We start from the raw sequence: 19,214 nt of genomic DNA on the forward strand, positions 1-19,214 counted from the left end.
TCTTCTGTATATTATTCACTTTTTCAAATCACGGGTTTATTAAAGACTAGGAATTTACAACTATAAGGCAACCCAGACTTCAAAATATTATCACCACCCAATGTACCTTTTTAATGCTCTTTTTCACTACAAATCTACAAAGAGCCAGTTGAAAAATTTAATAGCTGTAAAATAAGCTTACTGTTGCCTACGAACTAAATTTTTTCTCGAAAATGCTCAATATTGTTTTGTGGGAAAATTGGCATCCTGGGATTTTCTGCCCTAAGATAACCATCCAGATACGTCACGAGTTTGATAATATTCGTTAAGATCCTTAATTGTGGAAAATTAATTTTCCCTGCGGCTTATATTTAACTATTCTAATTAGAAAAACCATAGGTTTTTTCCTGTGTATATACATATAAGGACATGGTCTTAACGGTAAATTTGCGGCCATAATTTTGTGAAAACGAGGAAAAAATGAAAATTTTCACGCATGACGAACTTTATTTTAAAAGACATACAGAGCAGAAAATGGTATCTGCAAAAGTATTTGTATACACTTTAATAAGGGATTACACTAAGTCATAAAGCTTAAAAAAAACCCGAAAGTTTAAAGCCTAGGACAAGAAAATTTCAGAAAAATCAAACTTGTTTTGATAATCATATGTTTTTGAAAAGACAGCAGTTATACAAGTATTAAAAAAATGCCAAGAGGAAGACCGAAAAAACGCAAATTTACAATTGTTGTAAATGTTGATTCGTTGGAAAAAAAGAAGTTTTTGTCCAACGACCTGAACAATCAGCAAATCTACAATTTGTACCATCGTATGAGACTAGACCAATACAGGCAGCTAAGGCAAAGGGCATGGACAAATTTTCTCAAATAATGAAACTCCAAAATGAAGTTGAAAGAAAAATAAGCTAAAAGACTTGCAAAAACAAGGGTCGCAACGAATTAAAAACGAAAGTGAAGAAGAAAAAATGTTGTGGCTAGAAGGCATGTGACAGCGAGAATCAGAACGCGTCAAACACGAATAGGTCACAAGTTTAAAAAAAAATTCGTTAAGAGCCTTAATTTTGAAAGAAAAGATTCATGTGAGAAAAATTATATTTATAAACTCATTTCAAGGGCATAATTACGTCACTTTTCCCTCAGGAGTGGTACCACCGGTGAAGATTAACATCCTAGAACAATCCGATCAGCTATGTCATGATACGCTCAGCTACGCTCATATACGCTCATAGGATCAGCTAGTCATGAACCAAATTGAAGAACAAAGACATATTCGGTTAAAAGATAAGCTTCAGTGACAATTACGAGCAAAGACAAAAGTGAAGCATAAGACAATATATAGTTACAAGACATGCGACAACGAAGATCAGAACGGATCAAAATGAAAATACATAGCCCACGACGCCCTTTCAAACCAATCGCATTTTCAAATTGGCCGCGACAGTACCTGTTGCAGTTGCTGCTACCGAAAGACCACTTAGAAAGCTCAAGTTTGCTAAGAATTTGCTCAGAACAGCCATGGTTTATTTTTGAGTAGATTCCTTATGTTGTTGCGATTGAAAAACACCTCATCGATGCCATTGACTTAAACAAGATTGCCCACTTTGAAAAACAGGTGATTACAAACATAGCTGTCCTTAGTTACGCATGGTGTATTCCGTTTTAGCTCCTTCTTTGTCTCCATAGATAAGTATAAATGATATAACAATTATTATAATAAAGTTTCAAGAGTCATATAATGTCACCTAGGAGTCATTTAAATGATGGGATCCCCCCCCCCAAAAAAAAAATTCTTGGTCCTTTGAGCCACCCCTGGTTATGGAAAAGCAGAATCAAACAGAAATTAAAGAATAGACCTGTTTTTGATGCAATGTTCAAAGTCTTAGAAATAGAGAAAGAGCAATGGGAATTGAAGGATACCTACAGGGTTTGTAATTTGACAATCTGCAGTCAGAGGGCATGTTGTGATTCAGTCAAAGTCTCCCTCACTATTATCTCAAAATTTCACCTTCATACACTCAGCCATAGTTGTAATAGAGTTCACAGTAGTAGTAGGAATGCTAGTAGTACTAGTTGTAAGACTAGTAGAGGCATTAACGGTAATAGCTTTAGTAAAAGGAGTAAAATTAAAATGTTGCCTTTTGCTCAGTTGAGCATACCCCTCATCAAGCACTGGAAGGTTTCATTTTATTAGAATTAACCATTGCTATGATATTGCTGATGTGGCCTCTTGATGACCTGTATATGCCTAATGTATTTCAATTTAGTTGAACTTTCCCATGACACTTCCTGAAATTTTCATCTTATTACTCTTAGCATTAGCAGTAGTAGCATGCAAGCATTGTCTTTTGGTCAATTGATCTTTGCCTTTAAGCATTCCCTGAAAGTTTCAAATTAATTCCTTGAGTTATTCCTGAGATTCGTCTTGACACTCCGCCCGTACATAGGCAAGGTTCATTGACCAAAAGGTAATATTTGCATGCTACTACTCTATTGCAGCGGCAACTACTACTACTACTACCAAAACTATTGCTTTTTTAGTTAATACTACAAAGGCTGGGGATATTCAAGGGAAAATTTGAGGAAATGTTAGGAGAAAAGTTGAACTAAATCAGAACATACAATGTGCATACAGATTGTGAAAAGGGAATATCATAAACAAGCTTACCATATCAAGCTGAAACTTCCCGGGCATCATAAAGGGGGCGTTCAAATGACCTAAAGTCAACATGTGCGTACTGATACTATTATTAATACTATTGCTACCACTAATACAACACTATTACTGCTACTGCTCCTCCTACTACTACCACTATTATTCTGGTGCTAGTACTATTAAGACTAAGGGTATCAAGGTAAACATTTGAGAGAATATTGAGGGGAAATTTGATCCAAAACGAAACACTATGTCCATGCATATTTTCAAAAGGATGTATCTCAGAAATGGATTAGGGTTGTAATAGTTGATTAGTAGTAAGTCGTAACAGCATGCAAATACTGTATTTTCGGTCAATTACAATTTAAGATTACGACTTGCATTTCTAGCCCAGTTGTGATTTCAAGTAAATTAAGGTAATACACTCAGTTACTCCTGAGTTACGCCCTTTTCATGATCTGTTTGCACATATCGTGCTTTGATTTAGTTCCACACTCCCCTGGAAATTCTCTGAAAGGTTCACTTGAATGACCTTTGTCTTTTTGGACATTATTTGTCAAATATGCCCAACTTTCTCAACAACAACTACTATATGTAAATGATGGGTAAATTGCATAACTTACAGCCCTTGTCCCAAGGTCTGTGAAGCATTCCCAAAAGACACAGAAGCCGTACTATCCAACTATACTGAAACAAATGGCTATCTCAAAATTTTGATTTGATATGTTTGGGGAGTTGATGGCTTTAAGAGGGGGGCTGATTACCCTCCAATCACTTTTGACTCTTAAAAAGGGCATTAGGACTTTCAATTTCCAATCGAATGAAATCCTCTCAAACTTTCTACAGCAACTCCTGCAATTTAATTAAGCAGTGCTATTAAGCTACCTATAAAGGGAGAAAGGGGAATAGTTGCCAACTGACCACTTTTTAGTATCCCTCTCAACATACCCTGTAAGTTTAAACTTAATGCCTGTAGCTGTTCTTGAAATATTGCACACATGCCATTTTGATAAATTGGATACATATAGTATCTTTGGATTTGGTTTATCAGACCTCTTTACATTTAGCTGATTAATATTAAAAAAAAACTATGTTGTTGACCCAACTGATAACCAAGTGATTTGACTCAATTTATACCAGTAGGTCACTATTGCTAGTAAATTTATTCTGTAAGATAGAAATCAAACAGCAAAAAAAGGAATATACTACTTGACTCAACCCAGTATAAGATAAGGAACATTGTTTGCTGTTCCAGCTAACTAAAAGTTTGCTGGAAAATAAAGGATAGAAAATACGCCATTCAATTTTTGACGCTTCTAATTCCCACCGAAATCGCTTGATGTGCTCAAAGAAGTGAAGAGTAATTTCCCCACATTAAGATAAAAATCTCTTTTGATGTTTAATTTTTCCTTTTTATTCGCAAATGGGTTTTCCCCTATTCATAAATTAACTTATTTCAACATTTTTAAGAAAAAACTTTCCAAGGAAAGCAGGTTTAAAAAAAAAAAAACTCTATAGAAGAATATGAATTTGCAAACATAGTCGGGACAAAATTCAGTTAAATTTGACGATTTTTTCGTTTATGAAAATTCAAACAATAGCAACCTCTTGATTCCCAAAGAGAACTGTGCCTTCAAAAAAGCTCCACCTCCTTATCCTGTTTGCTATCATATGCGTTTAGCCTTTTTTACCGAAATTTTAACTCATTTTGTTTTTGAATTGTACAAAGTACACAATTGCGTAGGGAGAATTTCATTATGAACAGAATTCCTGGTTTTTGAAAATCCTTTAAGATGTGCAAGTTTCCAATTTTATATATTTAATTTTATGGTTGCGTAATTTAATTCATGCAATTTAAACAATCAGATTTCAGCTTCACTGTCCTTGGCCTTTTCCCAGAATATCTAGCAAAACGTTCAAGCAAAGGTGAAGAATGGTTTGTTTATTCAAAATTTCGTATCAACTTCTAAAATGCATAAAAAACATATAATTTTCGTAATAAGAAAGACAAAAAGTAAAAAACAATGGAATGTTAACTTCAGGCAGCTTGACTTAAAACGAATTCAAACTTCTCTCACAACCTCTTAAAAAATTGAAACTCATATGAAAACAGATCGCTGCTTCTGTTTCCTCTGCTTGGTCATCTAGAAAGAAAGATTAGTATGTCAGAAAACCTATTCGGGAATACGCAGAATCACAAATAGTGAGCACACAAAGGCAGATTCTGACTGAATAGAAAAATGACCAACAGCCATTAGATTCACTGTAAAATATTTGGTTAAACCATTAACTACAAGGTATATTTATATCAATTTAAAAATATTGAAAGATTTCCCGTTATTCTGAATCTTGTCTGTATGAAGAAAAGAGGGAAGAAGGTTACGTTCATCCACTGAAAAGAAGTATGTGAACAGTCAGTGGTTCCAATTAGAGGTGGGACGGGTGGATCAGGAACAGTAGACATATCCTCCCCTAAGTTCTTTGTCCCTCGCCGAGATCTTGAGAATACCACTTTTGGGAGGTTTTTTTTTTACTGAAAGCTGCCTTTTTATTATATTTTCAATGAAAAAATAAAAAAACAAACAAATTGGTCCCCCCATAGATTTACAAAAATCCAATCCACCCCTTCCTAATTTATTCTGAATTAACGCAACTGTGAACGGTAAAAGACCGTATCTGGCCATACAATTTATAAAAAAAAATATATAAATTGAAATAGGAATACTATCTTTAAAAAATAACAGAGAAAGAAAACAAAGAGAAAAATTAATATACAGGATCTGCTGTGAAGAAGAGAGTTAGCTGTAGTCCACAGCAAAAAATAAATAATTAAATAAAGATTGGCCTCATAACTCATTTGAATTACTGCAGTCTAGCTTTGTAAATCACATGGGCAACTACGGTAGTATTTTAATAGGTTCTGAGACCACACTGGATATACAATACGTACGAAACAGTAATGACAACGAAGCAAATATTTCGGCGAATTTGTCCGCGAACGTATATATATATATATATATATATATATATATATATATATATATATATATATATATATATATATATATATATATATATATATATATATATATATATCAAGGCCGTATCCAGGGGGAGGGGTTACCCGGTTTGACCCCCCCCCCGAAATTTTTGACCGACTCGAAAATAAGTAGAAAATTAGTAAAACCTAGGTAAAAATCAGTAAAATTAGTCGAAAACTGAGTCAAAAATTAGTAACCCCCCCCCCAAAAGTCAAAAAATTAGTAAACTCCCCCCCCCCTGAAAAAAATCATGGATACGGCTCTGTATATATATATATATATATATATATATATATATATATATATATATATATATATATATATATATATATATATATATATATATATATATATATATATATATATATATATTAAAAAGAAAAAAAAAACAAACTAACCTTATAAAGTAACCTTACTGAAATCGGAAAAATGACTGAAAATCGGAACATAAATGAAAAAAAAAAACATTCAAGAAATGGATTGATTCCATCATGCAGCCACAGAAGCAGTCTGTCTAATAACTCGATTTTTTTTAACACGGCTATTTGATCCTTTTTAGTATAATCTGAAGGAAGTATATACTGATTCCCATTTCATAAAACTATCATGAATAGGGATTATAAAAACATCTCCAGAATCACTGTATAAAGCTAGATCTATATGTATGCATGCATCAATGGAAAATGTAAATACCACCTAGCCCCCCTCCCTCCTCCTGGATAAGGCCTTGGTTTTATTACTTCATTATTTTATATGTATTTATTTATATGTAGTTATTCCATTTATTTGTATTAATCAAATTATTTTAATATTTTTTTTTATTTTATCATTTCATTATATACAATGGCATTTGATCTTGATCAATATGATCCCTCCGAATTTATTATATTTTGACCATAGATCCTACTACTGGGGAACTTATTTTTAAATACTACTACTACTAACCACTCACTGCAGCACCATATCGCCTGAGATCAACACAGCTAAGTGCCCTCCTTCTCCATCCCAATCTATTTAAAGCCTCCTTCTTTACACCCGCCCAGGAAGTTCCCACATATATATATCTATATATAGATATATATATATATATATATATATATATATATATATATATATATATATATATATATATATATATATATATATATATATATATATATATATATATATATTTCCTTTTGAATAGTTTTTACTTGAGACTTTACAGGTAGACTTCAAGCGTTTTTGCAGGATAACCATCAAAATGAAAAAAAAAAATCCAAGAAAAGTAAAAAAGGAAGAAACTTAGAAATCTACAATTTACCGAAAGGTCAAATTTTATTAGAAAACTGATCTCAACAGTATGCATATAAAATAGTTTCTCTAGGCCAATTCTAGAATTAGTGGTGTAGTAAAGGATGAAGCCCTCCTTCATCGATTTCAACAAATGTACGTGTCAACAAAAGAAAAACCAATTAGAAAGAACAAGAATTTAAACAATGTCAACAAGACAAGAAGAGGCCAGATGCGGTCGTGAAGAACCTAACAATAAATATGGAGGGTTATAGCTGTCAATTAAATGCCCTATATCAAAAAGATAATTTTATAAACAAAGATAGCAAGCAAAAACAAAACTAGGTAGACATAATTTTCGTTAACCTAACCTTTATCCCCAAACAAAACAACAACAAATGCGAGAACCTTATTATTACTTCCCACGCACTTTTAAATGAGAATACGTTTCTTTGAGAAAAACCTTTTCGGTCCTAATAATTTAGATAATTAGCTAATAAAAATGAAAATACACTTTTCTTAGAATATTCTACTAAGATTCATTTTGGACCCCAAACCAATTTTATTTTGAATTTGAGCTGAAAAACAACAATTTAAATAAAAACAAATTGCAAAGACCCTTATTGTATGGTCAGACACCCAGAACACAAGAGTGCACATAATTACGAAACCACAATGACGCTAATAAATAAAATTAAATAATGCTGAGACGATATATTTTGAGCTTAAGTTTTTTCTTATTCCCAAGTTTTTTCATGCATTTTTAAGCTACAAAAAATATAAAAATCATAAAATCTTTTTTTTATGATTTGCACTCTTATTTTTTTGCACTCTATATATTTTTGCGCACGTTACGCACATTGGCTTAGTGTTACAAAAAGTTCACAATAATAACAAAAAAGTAATTTAAATTTATCCATAAACTGTTATTGGGTATAATTAAAGCATTAGACGTAATCCTCTATAGCGTTTGATATGTTCTTAGGGAACGAGGAATTTGTGAAGAATCTGGGATTAGGCCCAATAGTTAAAATATGGAGGATATGAGTCTTTAGGATACTGTTGCTAACAGGTTTTTTATATTTGGTGTCAAAGCACCAGATTGACTCGCTAATGCCACAAACAAAAAATGTTTCCAATCAAAAATAAATAATCCGTCTCGTAGTCTAGCCAGTTCGACTAAGTCTGCACTGAAATGTACTTCAACTTTTTCTCTAAACTCCCAAAAATAAACAAACACTGGATTTTGCTTTATATTAAATGACATGTACATTAAAATAAAGTACAATAAGTGACATGTGACAAGCGACATGTACATTAAGCAACAGAAATGCTTGTTCCTTTTTTATTTTCTCCGTAGTTTGTACTGGTCTTAATCGATTTGGATCCTAAATAGATTGAATCATAATTTCTACAAGTGGATTCTCCTTTCTGATTTTTTTTTTTTTTGCGAATTCTTTATACCCATTACTATTCAGCGGTTAGCTCTGATTTTGATCACCTTGCAGTACAACATCTTGAAAACACAATATTATTATATAAAAAATCCCTCTCTCCCCCAATCTTTCAGGTCTTTTTCATATCGTTGCTGCCATACCCGAAGGTTGCATTGACAGGTCGTACGTCCCACTGCTGATGAAGGTAAGAAGGTCACGGACATCGACAAAATCCGTCATAACATTGACGAAAAATCCGTCAGAACCACTAACCGTCAGGACATCGACAGTCACAATCGCTACCCGTCAGAACGTCAACAGTCATAATATCGACATGTCAGGACATTGACAAAATCCGTCTTAACATCTACAATTTTAAAACTTTAGTTTTTGGAGTTTAGGGATGAAAAGGTACCTAGGTTAGGTTAAGTTACGTATTTAATATATGCTATGCTTTACCCCCACCCCCCTGATGTGCTAATATATAGCCGAAATGTTTTTCTAAACTATTATATACTTATTACTATTATATAAACTTATAAACTTTTTTGTCAATGTCCTGACGGATTTTGTCGATGTCCTGACGTCTCGATGTCATGACTGTAAACGTTCTGACGGATTTTCCTTGTCGAAAAAATAACGTTTAGTGCTTGTGACGGTTAGATGAAATGATAGCACCCCGTTTTGGCCAGTTACATTACTAGTATAGCTAAGTTTTCAATTAGCTAATTTGTTTAAATTAGCCAGTATTAACTAGTCTTTAAATAAATAATTACCCAATTCCAGTAAAACAAGTTTTCATATAGCTAAAATAAAGATCCTCTTTTGCACGCTGGTAAAACTTCAGACACTATGAAAGTAAATGCGAAAATGTAAATTTGGATGAAGTTACAAGCACTTTTTCAGAATAAAAACACAGATATAAGTTAATTTGTCATAGTTTGAGAGCATTAGTGTTCTAAAGGCATATTAAAAAGACACAACAACTCGGATCGATACACATATCATTGGAGATCGTCTTTGTCGATCCGAATTCTTGAAAGTATTGGAGCTAGAGTCTTGACCACCCCAGTCAGGACTTGGGGCATCCTAATTGCTTCTATTAGATTCACCATAAAACCCATTGGCTTGTTTCTGGCCATACCGTTCCCTTTGGTGACCACCCGAGCTAGTAACTTCTTCAATGAGCCTCTTTGCTTTGGAGATATCACCACCTGACAAATTTATGACTACCATGTCTCCAGCGCTTTGCTCTTTTAAAATTTTGATTCAATATCCGGAGAACTTTGATTCGAACTCTTAAATTTTTGACCCACCACGACCATAGCACATAGCATAGCATATGCTATGCTATGCCACGAAGCATAGCATATATCAAATACGTACCCAAACAAAACCTATTCTAACCTAACCAAAATACCAACTAAATACCTAAATAAAATATAGCTACAATTTATTTTCCAACCCAGCCAAAGGCAATTGGCGCGACCATGCTGGATGATGCTTCGATATTTTCTCTACCATTGCTACCTGTAAGATTTACATACCAACTCATTCCAATAATTTATTTGGTGGAGGGGGGATGCGAAATAAATTTTTTTTTGAAAAGTTTACCTTAGGCATACCCTTAGTCATAGTCCCTCTGGTTAATTTTGGTCTTTTCATTAATTTTTCAACATCTGGGTTCATCCCACCAAAAGACATACGGCCAAATACTAAATCTTCAACAATTTTGTAACTTGGCTCTACTTTCACTCTCATCCTGAAAAAAAAGAACATTTAGAATTTTTCTGTTACGATATTTAACGTCAATATATTTAATATCTCTAGGCACTAAATCACGGAAAGTGTTCTCTTGGGACAGTGCTCGTTCGACTAGGAACTATAGCTTCAAATTTAAGGGTTGGAGCCTGAATCTTTAAGGGCCTGAATCGATTGGTGGGCACCCCTTCAACACTCCATTTGCCCTATGACAATATCTATTAGAATTGGATAAAATTTGAAGCTAGTAATTTTAATTACAATGGCTTAGATACTCAATAGATGTGTCTCAAAAGGTTGCGTGATATGTGTTGATCCATGATAAAGGGCTCCAAACACTGTAAATAGTCCATATGAGGCAGTTGCTTAATTGATACTCACCCTTGAGCTCTGTGCCATACAACACAATGACATTAATTAAGGAGAGGGGGCAGGGGGAGCATCTAATTCCCCCCCCCTACTTTAATTTTCACGAGTTGCCAGGACTGATACCAGATGACGGTACTAACTGATGTCAAATCGTGTAACAAACTCAAATATTTGAATAAATTTTTAATTTATCCAAAAACAAATTAAAAAGCTTAAAACTGAATCAATCACAACTAATATTTGCAACAAAATAGAGTAGGGATGATAGATTCTTATGAAAAGAGGACGTAGGAAATAATAAATACTAGAGGTTAGTTGGCGTCTTACTTAAATGTCAACGAATCGCGTACATACAACACATTGACATTAATTAAGGGGAGGGGGCAGGGGAGCATCTAGTTTTCGCCCCCACCCACTTTAATTTCCACGAATTACCAGGACTAATACTACATGGCGGTATTAACTGATGTCAAATCGTGTAACAAATTCAAATACATCAACCCGTCTTTGACTTCCCTACAATCTGCTCAAAGAATACACAAAAATGATAAGAGAGGAGAATCGGGAAGGTGTCATAACATCGAACCGTCAGGAGCAAGAACGTCAAGAGCAGTAAAAAATCCGTCATAACATCGAACCGTCATAACAACGAACATTTTAAAACTTTAGTTTTTTGGGGTTTAGAGGGGGAAAAGTACCTGGATTACCTTAGGTTACGTATTTAATATATGCTATGCTTTACCCCCACCTCCCTGATGTGCAAATATATAGCCAAAATTTTTTCCAAACTATCATATACTTGTTACTATTATATAAACTTATAAATTTTTTTGGGTGTTTTGACGTTTCGTGTTTGTGACGGTTCACCGAGACGGTAGCACCCCAGGAAAATCAAGCTCTTCCATGAAAAAATATAAATAATATATTTGTGTTAACATAATATGCACTAGTATTTACATCTTGTTAAGGCTATCAATAGTAGTATCTTGTTGCAGTGTCATAATATGTATATAATACGTAAAAGTACTAATATATATATATATATATATATATATATATATATATAATATATATATATATATATATATATATATATATATATATATATATATATATATATATATATATATATATATATATATATATATATATATATTATATATATATATATATATATATATATATATATATATATATATATATATATATATATATATATATATATATATATATATATATATATATATATATTTTTAGATGTTATGACGGTTCGAGGTTCTGACGGTTCTATGTTATGACGTTTCGTGTTTGTGACGGTTCGCTGAAATGGTAGCACCCCAGGAAAATCGAGCTCTTCCATGAAAAAATATAAATAATATATATGTGTTATCATAATATGCACTAGCATTTGCATCTTGTAAAGGCTATCAATAGTAGTATCAAGTTGCAGTGTCATAATATATACTTTTTTTTAATGGTTGAATCATTTTAGTGGATGTTAGATGCTACAATGCCATGAGGCATGTAAATCTTTTTCTCATACCTTTTTATAGCTTTGTATCTATAAGCAATACTGCCAGGCAATTTGGATACTCCAGAGTTAATATTAATAAAAATAAAATTTATTTATATCCTCTTTACAAGTATAAATGCTGATAGAGGAGTAAATAAAGGAAAAGGGAACAAATACAAAACGACACAGGATATAATAAAGATGCAGTGAAAACACCTCCGATGAATAACAATACTATAACAATAAATTACTATACTATCTGATGCAATTAAGAGGAAATTCAACGATACGTTCTCTACGCTTTTCAAACCTTAACGCAAGTTCTTCCATTTTCAACATAATATCGAAAACTCTGTATTTCTTAACTATGTAAGAATTCCTGATCCATAAGGGAAGGTCAAGGAAAAACTTACAATATCTAAAGAACTGTCTACAAATTGTAAGGCCTTCAGTTTTATAAAAAAAAAACAACATCCAAACCGGTGTGATAAAAATATATGGGGCGCAAACATTGCATTATAGAGCCTTCCTATGCAAATCTTGTCAAACTGCCCTTTTATTTTGGCAAGCATACCATACGTCTTTCGAAGTTTTTCCTTAATAGCTTGAATAATAAGAGTTCGCGTATTCTTCATAGATGCAGCAAAAGGTAGTCCCAGATAATTTAACGCATCCAAAAATGCAACTGAGGATGACCCGACTAGAAGAGACTCACCTACTCCAGAATTTGGATGAATTCCATAAATTCCGTTAGAGAAGCCTCTAAGGAAAGACATGTGTCTGAAAGACTAGACTGGACTTCACTAAGGCATAATGAAGTGAATCAAGATTTCCTAGCTTGAAGTGAATCAAGCTAGCAAAACAATATCATCAGCATAAGATAGATGGCTAATATCAATGGACCGATCAATCAGGAAAGGGGGAATATTTCTAGTAGCTGTACGAATGGCGCTGTTAAATAAAGCTGGACTAATGACCTAACTTTGTATGACACCTCTCTTTACTGGAATTAAAAAAGAAAAAACACAAAAAAAGTTTTTTTTTAACTGAAAGTAAGGAGCGACAAAACTTAAAACGAACAGAGATTAGTCCGTATTTGAAAGGGGCTGTCTCCTCCTCAACGCCTCGCTCTTTACGCTAAATTGTTTTATTAAAAAAAAATTTGTGTGACAGAGTCAAACTTTAGCGTAAAGAGCAAGGCGGTGAGGAGGGGACAGCCCCTTTCATATATGGACTGATTTCTGTTCGTTTAAAGTTTTAATGTCGCTCCTTACTTTCACTAAAAAAAAATTATTTTTTTGTTTAATTTCTGAACGATTTTGAATCAATGCAGCTTTGATTTTGGGTCACCGTACATGAACAATTAAAACGAAATTTACATATTTCTTTTACTTTTTTTGGCTAAACGGCTTTCTCTTAATTTTGTTCTGACGTAAATTACGAATTAACTTACGTAACGAACTTCTATATTCGTTTGTTTTTATTACGCAGTGGAGGGTTCGCCCTTAGTCAATACCTCGCTCTTTACGCTAAAGTTCGAATTTTGATCGAATCACAAACCCCTGATCTTTAAAAGTATTAAAAAAAACTTTGGCGTAAAGAGTGAGGTATTGACTAGGGGGCGAACCTCCTCATATACGTAATAATTTCTCTTCGTTTTAAGTTTTAATGTTGCTCCTTACTTTCAGTTGAAAAAACTTGTTTTTTTTAATAAAATTTCTGATCGTTTTTTTTAAATAAGGCTGGGAAATCCGGCGTCCCCTTCTTAGAAATGTCCCTTCCCTTATGGAAACACCCCCCATGGAAATATCCCCCCCTCTAGCCCCCACCAAAAAAATCCCTCCTGAACTTGTGTATACTTTCCATTGACCAATACCATTGTGAACAACGGGCAATATTCATGATTTGCAGCCCTTCTCCCAGGAACTGTGGGGGACTAAGTCATCCTCAAAGACATATTTATTAATTTTTTCACTATACTGAACCAAATGGTTATCTAAAAATTTTGATTGGGTGACATCGGGAAAAATGAGCATGAGAGGGGGCCAAGTTGCCCTCCAATTTTTTTGGTCACTTAAAAAGAGCAATAGAATTTTTAATTTCCGTTCGAATGAGACCTCTCACGATATTTCAGGACTACTGGAATGATACGATCACCCCTGGGGAAAAAAAACAACAAACTAACAAATAAACATGCATCCGTGATTTTTCTTCTGGCAAAAAATACAAAATTCCACTTTTTTGCAGATAGGAGCTTCAAACTTATATAGAAGGATTTTCTAATACGCTGAATCTGATGGTGTGATTTTCATTAAGGTTCTATGACTCTTAGGGGTTGTTTCCCCCTTTTTTTGAAAATTCAGAAAATTTTCTCAGGCGCGGAACTTTTGATAGGTAAGAATAAACTTGGTCAAGCTTATATTTGAAATTAGAATAAAAGTCTGATTCTTTTGATATACCTATTGGTAAAAAATTCCGTTTTTTAGAGTTTCGGTTACTATTGAGCCGGGTCGCTCCTTACTTACAGTTCGTTACCACGAACTGTTTGATATGATCAGTAAGATGAATAACAGAACGCACCTTAACATGAGAATTTTGATACCAATGCCATAAGCAAAAACAAATGAAAGGGTTGACGCCATTACGAAGGAGAACAAGGATAGCATGAGCATGAAGGACAGAGTCAAAGGCCTTAGAGATGTCCAAAGCACGCACATGCAGACTTTTCTTAACCAAACAGTGCCGATCAATAATGTCCAGGAAATCAGAATATGCATTTTGAACTCCAATGCCGCTTCTGAACCCAAACGGATTGTCGCCAAAATTGTGATGTACATTAATAAAAAGGAAGAGGACTTTTTCAATAAGTTTGCCTTTTTCAAAAAGCACAAACTGAAGGATCTTTATTCTTTTTTCTAATACAAGTTATAACACCTTCATAAAGGGCTTCGGGCACATATTGCTGAGAAACAATTCCCTGGAACAACAAGGAAAGGTGGTGAAAAAGGTACGGCGTGCCGTTCTCCAGATGCTCGGTCTGTAGTCCATCAAGGTCTGGGGCTTTAGAAAAAAAATCATGGTCGCAGAAATAGCTGAAACACAGTAAAGAGCAAACAGCATTAGGCCTGAAAGCTTAAAATTGAGCTTAAAGGTTAAAAAAAAAAGACTGTCCAAAGAGAAAAATCTATTATTTAAACCCGACTGAAGAATAGTATCAATAATTTAGGGTGATCTAAATAGTAAAAGTTTATTACAAAGACATATTTTCTGAAATTTCAAATAAGAACTTGAAACCCCTCGAAAATACCAGTCGATCGAAACGAAAAGGGAAGCCTTGGAATCACCAAAAGGCATAGCATATAGGGGGAAGGTTCTAATCTCCTCCCTGAAATTTCGGTCCAACTTGTGAAAATGTAACAAAATGCATAAAAAATGGTACTTTTTTCTAATTTAGCCACCGACCCCCCCCCCCACACACAAAAAAAATTCTTGGAGACATCCTTGAGTTCCCAAGATCAAAAACACTTAACCCGAGGTATCCAGCTCACACTTTGAAATCCTAAGAGAATAATATTTCAGACCGTTTATCGCTTAATTACTAATTAAATCTCGATTAATCAAATCTGTCTTAATGAAAATATCAATATTAATTAAAAATAACGTGATCTCCTTACTGGGGAGCCGGATTATTGTAGCGAGCTGTGCAAGGGCTAATCCTTATATTTACTTGTTTTCTATATACTAATTTTGACAGTACTAAAGTAAAATCCAATTTTTTCCAAAAAAAAAAATTGGAATCATCTCTGTATTATTCCTAGCGACGACATGCTAGATAAAAGGTTCTCAAACAGAATTTTTTCTCATAGACCACTTTCAAATTTTTGCTGGTTCTGTTGGAGCCCTGCATATACATTTCTACCATATTCCGAAAACTCAACAAAAATATGAAAATTACATCCAACTATGAAATTTTGCATTGCATCTGAATTCTAACCCCGAATCAATGGTTTTTGAAAAAAAAAAGTTAGATTTGAATGGTTTGTTTATTAATTGATTGTGGTTTTCAGTGGATGTAAAAAAGAAAAGAAAAAAAAGTTCACCAATCAAAAAAGTGATTCCATCCAACTTTACTTTTTTGACATGTAATCACAACACAAGAAATCCAATCTTTCTCACTCTTTTAGGAAACTTTCCAGTCGGTGTGGTAAAACAAAATGAAAATATTGGGTTTTCTTGTGTAATATTAATTGAAATACGTTCTTATTTAACCATTAATCTTTACCGTTATCATATTACACTGTAACATGATAACAGTTGTAATATAACTGAATTCAAACATTAATTACGTAACGTAACAATAACAAAGACAATCACAAATATTAATAATTTAATAAGAAGTATGTGATTAATAGCAACTTATCAATAATTAGCTTCCGTTTGATTAGAAATAACTGAAAATCTCACCATTCTGTGATATTCAGTCTGCTTCATGTTTCGTTTAAAAGTTTGTAACAACACTGAAGGCTTCTCGACAAGAAGTGACGAGGGAAATCCTACCAAAAACTTTCTCACAATTCCCCACAGCCCAGGAAACAGGATATTATTCTGGTATTTCTGCCTACATCCAATGTTTGCAGCCAAAATGTTTGACACCTTTTTTTTTAATCCTTCAGCGCCTCGTTAGCGCTAACCTGAGTAGCTCCTCATATAATGTCATATTCCCCACTCCCCTTTCATCTAATCTGTGTTGCCACTTATACCGCATTTTGCGGTATAATACCTTCAAGAAAAATGCCACACTTTTTTCTGATCATACCGCAATTATACCGCGAAATTACTTTGATCAGCATATTTATACCGCGAAATGACTCTTATCACTGAAATTATACTAAGTAATGTCACCGTACGGGAAAAGGGACAAATGTTTGCTCTACTTCTAATGATATATGGCTGGATAGGCTACTGCGGTAAGATTCACTATCATTTCTTTCACCTCTTGATTTGGTGTCGCCGGCAGTCGATCCTCATAGATTAACGGCTAATTCTATGTAATATCTCCTTTAAAACTAATCTAAATTCACTTCCCAAAATATCTCAATGTGCAAAAATGTGCCTTTCCTTATTTTTCAAGATCGACGACTGTAAATCGCAGGTTGAGGTTTTTCAACAATGGCGGTTTTAATGGTGCATATTTTATTTAAATTAGACATTCATTTTTACATTTCTGAAATTACTGTTCCGTTTAGCCCGGACGAAAATTAATGTTTTCAAAATAGCGCTGTCACAATATAGTTTCTGAAAAATATCTGAATTCCAGATACTGTGGGCTATAGTTTGCTCTTTACTAAACCAAAATGTCGAGACAACAAAACTTAGCCCTTCCCCCTAAAATATGACATAGTGGATGCAGACTAAAAAAGGCATTGCACGGATCTTAGCTCCCATATTTCAGCAAGTGCGATGAGAGTCCAATAATTCGTTTTGGAAGATTTTGTGATCCAAATCTTCCTGGTCCAAACACTGAATATGCGCAAATTGAACACTATTTTTTAATTACCCAAGCTTTACTGAGAACTCACTCTTAAGATGTTGTGATGACAATAAGCAAGGAAACTCTTAAATCCATAGACGCCGGATTATGCGCGGACACCCAAGGGGCAAAGCTGTGACACTTACCACAAAGTTGGATTGCAATCGGACACAATCTATTGGTAAGTGTCTTGTTGACAAACGTTTTGGGAATCCCTCGTTTCCCCGCATAATTTCGAGATTCAAAAACCATTGCTGGTAAATATCACAATGAAAAGAACTAGTTAATCTCCTTTCCTCCTTCACTACAGTCATCAAATCCATACCAGACTCTGAAATGGCAATAACTAGGACGCTAACCGTTTCTCACGACTATGTTGGTGGAGATCCGACAAAATCATTTTCGATATATATTGTGGTAATACAAACTTAGGCAATCGCAAGCCCAATTGCACTTGAACAGGCGCAAGTAGGCTTTACTCCCAAAAATCATTTTTGACTGAGAGCTAGTTTTGGTAAATGTTGTGATGACTCGCCCCCACATGCAGATGTTGGGTTAGGCATGAACCCCTCAAGAGACAAAGTAAAGACTTTTACACTTTCCCCAAAGACTGGCTGAGATTCGGCACTCACCTTGAGTAAATGTCATATTCACAAGTATTATGGGACCCCTCCCCCCAACCCAACCCCCAAGATTGGATTAGGTAGGGATCCCCAAAATAGACCTCTAGCCAACAGAGGCCAGGTTAGGAATCTAAAAGGCATAACGGTGATGTCAGCTCTCATATTCTATCAAGGGATGGTGAAATCTGGAGGCCCAATTTGGTAAATGTCGTGAATTAAAAAAAGTACTTAGGAGCCCTCCGCCTCTTCTATTTCCCAAAGAAGTGAAGCCAAGTCCAGATTCCGGAAAGGAACTGGAAAACAGTGGCTTTAATTTTCATCCGTGTTCATGTGAAAACCCATTCTGGTAGATATTCCAAAGACAAGAAGTTAGGGAGCCCTATCCCACAGTGGTCGATCTGCGTGTACCTCCAAGGGACAAGACTACGATACTCGTTCTTATTTACGGCAAAGTTTTGTTGTGATTTGACAATTTATTGTGGTAAAATACCTGTTGACGAGATTTTGGGACCCCCCTCCTCTCTAGAGAAGTCAGCTTAGTTAGGAATCAATAAACAGTACAGCTAGAACACTTACTCAAAATCCGACAAGCCCTCCTAGTAAATGAATATTTAATAGCAAGAATTTTGAGACCCTCCTGTTAAACATCAGATTGTGTAAAACAAGCAAAAGTAAGACACTAGCTGTAACTTCCTATCATTTTGTCCGATGATTCATAAAAATTCATAAAACAAGAACAAAGCAAAATTCTGCTTTCATCACAACTAAACCAATCAAATTTCAGGAAATTCAACTTTTCTTGACATTTCAAAATTTTATCTTTTTTTATATTTTCAGAGTTTTAAAATTTCTATTTTTTCATATTTCTCTAACTAAACCCTTCATATTTCAACAATCCATCTTCCTTCAAATTTTCAGAGTTCTGAGACTTCAAATTTTGATATTTCAACTATTAAATCCAAGTTGCGAGACCTTTAATTTACACTTTTTGGCAACTAAACCATTCACATTTCAAGAA

The 19,214-nt window shown here is 34.1% G+C and overlaps 1 protein-coding gene across 1 annotated transcript in view; it reads right to left on the bottom strand.

Moving 5' to 3' along the window:
* Positions 1-4,584: 4,584 nt before the first annotated feature.
* Positions 4,585-19,214, bottom strand: part of LOC148951365 (uncharacterized) — a 32,370-nt gene continuing 17,740 nt past the window's right edge. Inside the window, exons 5-6 of the mRNA XM_089090266.1 lie at positions 10,015-10,162; positions 4,585-4,795 (exon numbers count right to left, since the gene is read on the bottom strand). Of these exons, the coding sequence (XP_088946392.1) occupies positions 10,124-10,162 (39 nt within the window). The 3' untranslated portion in view covers positions 4,585-4,795; positions 10,015-10,123. The remainder of the gene's footprint in view (positions 4,796-10,014; positions 10,163-19,214) is intronic.

The sequence above is a fragment of the Artemia sp. Qi Xiang Cuo genome, chromosome 6, assembly GCF_049724085.1.
Source record: "Artemia sp. Qi Xiang Cuo chromosome 6, ASM4972408v1, whole genome shotgun sequence".
In the NCBI taxonomy this organism is placed as follows: Eukaryota; Metazoa; Arthropoda; class Branchiopoda; order Anostraca; family Artemiidae; genus Artemia; species Artemia sp. Qi Xiang Cuo.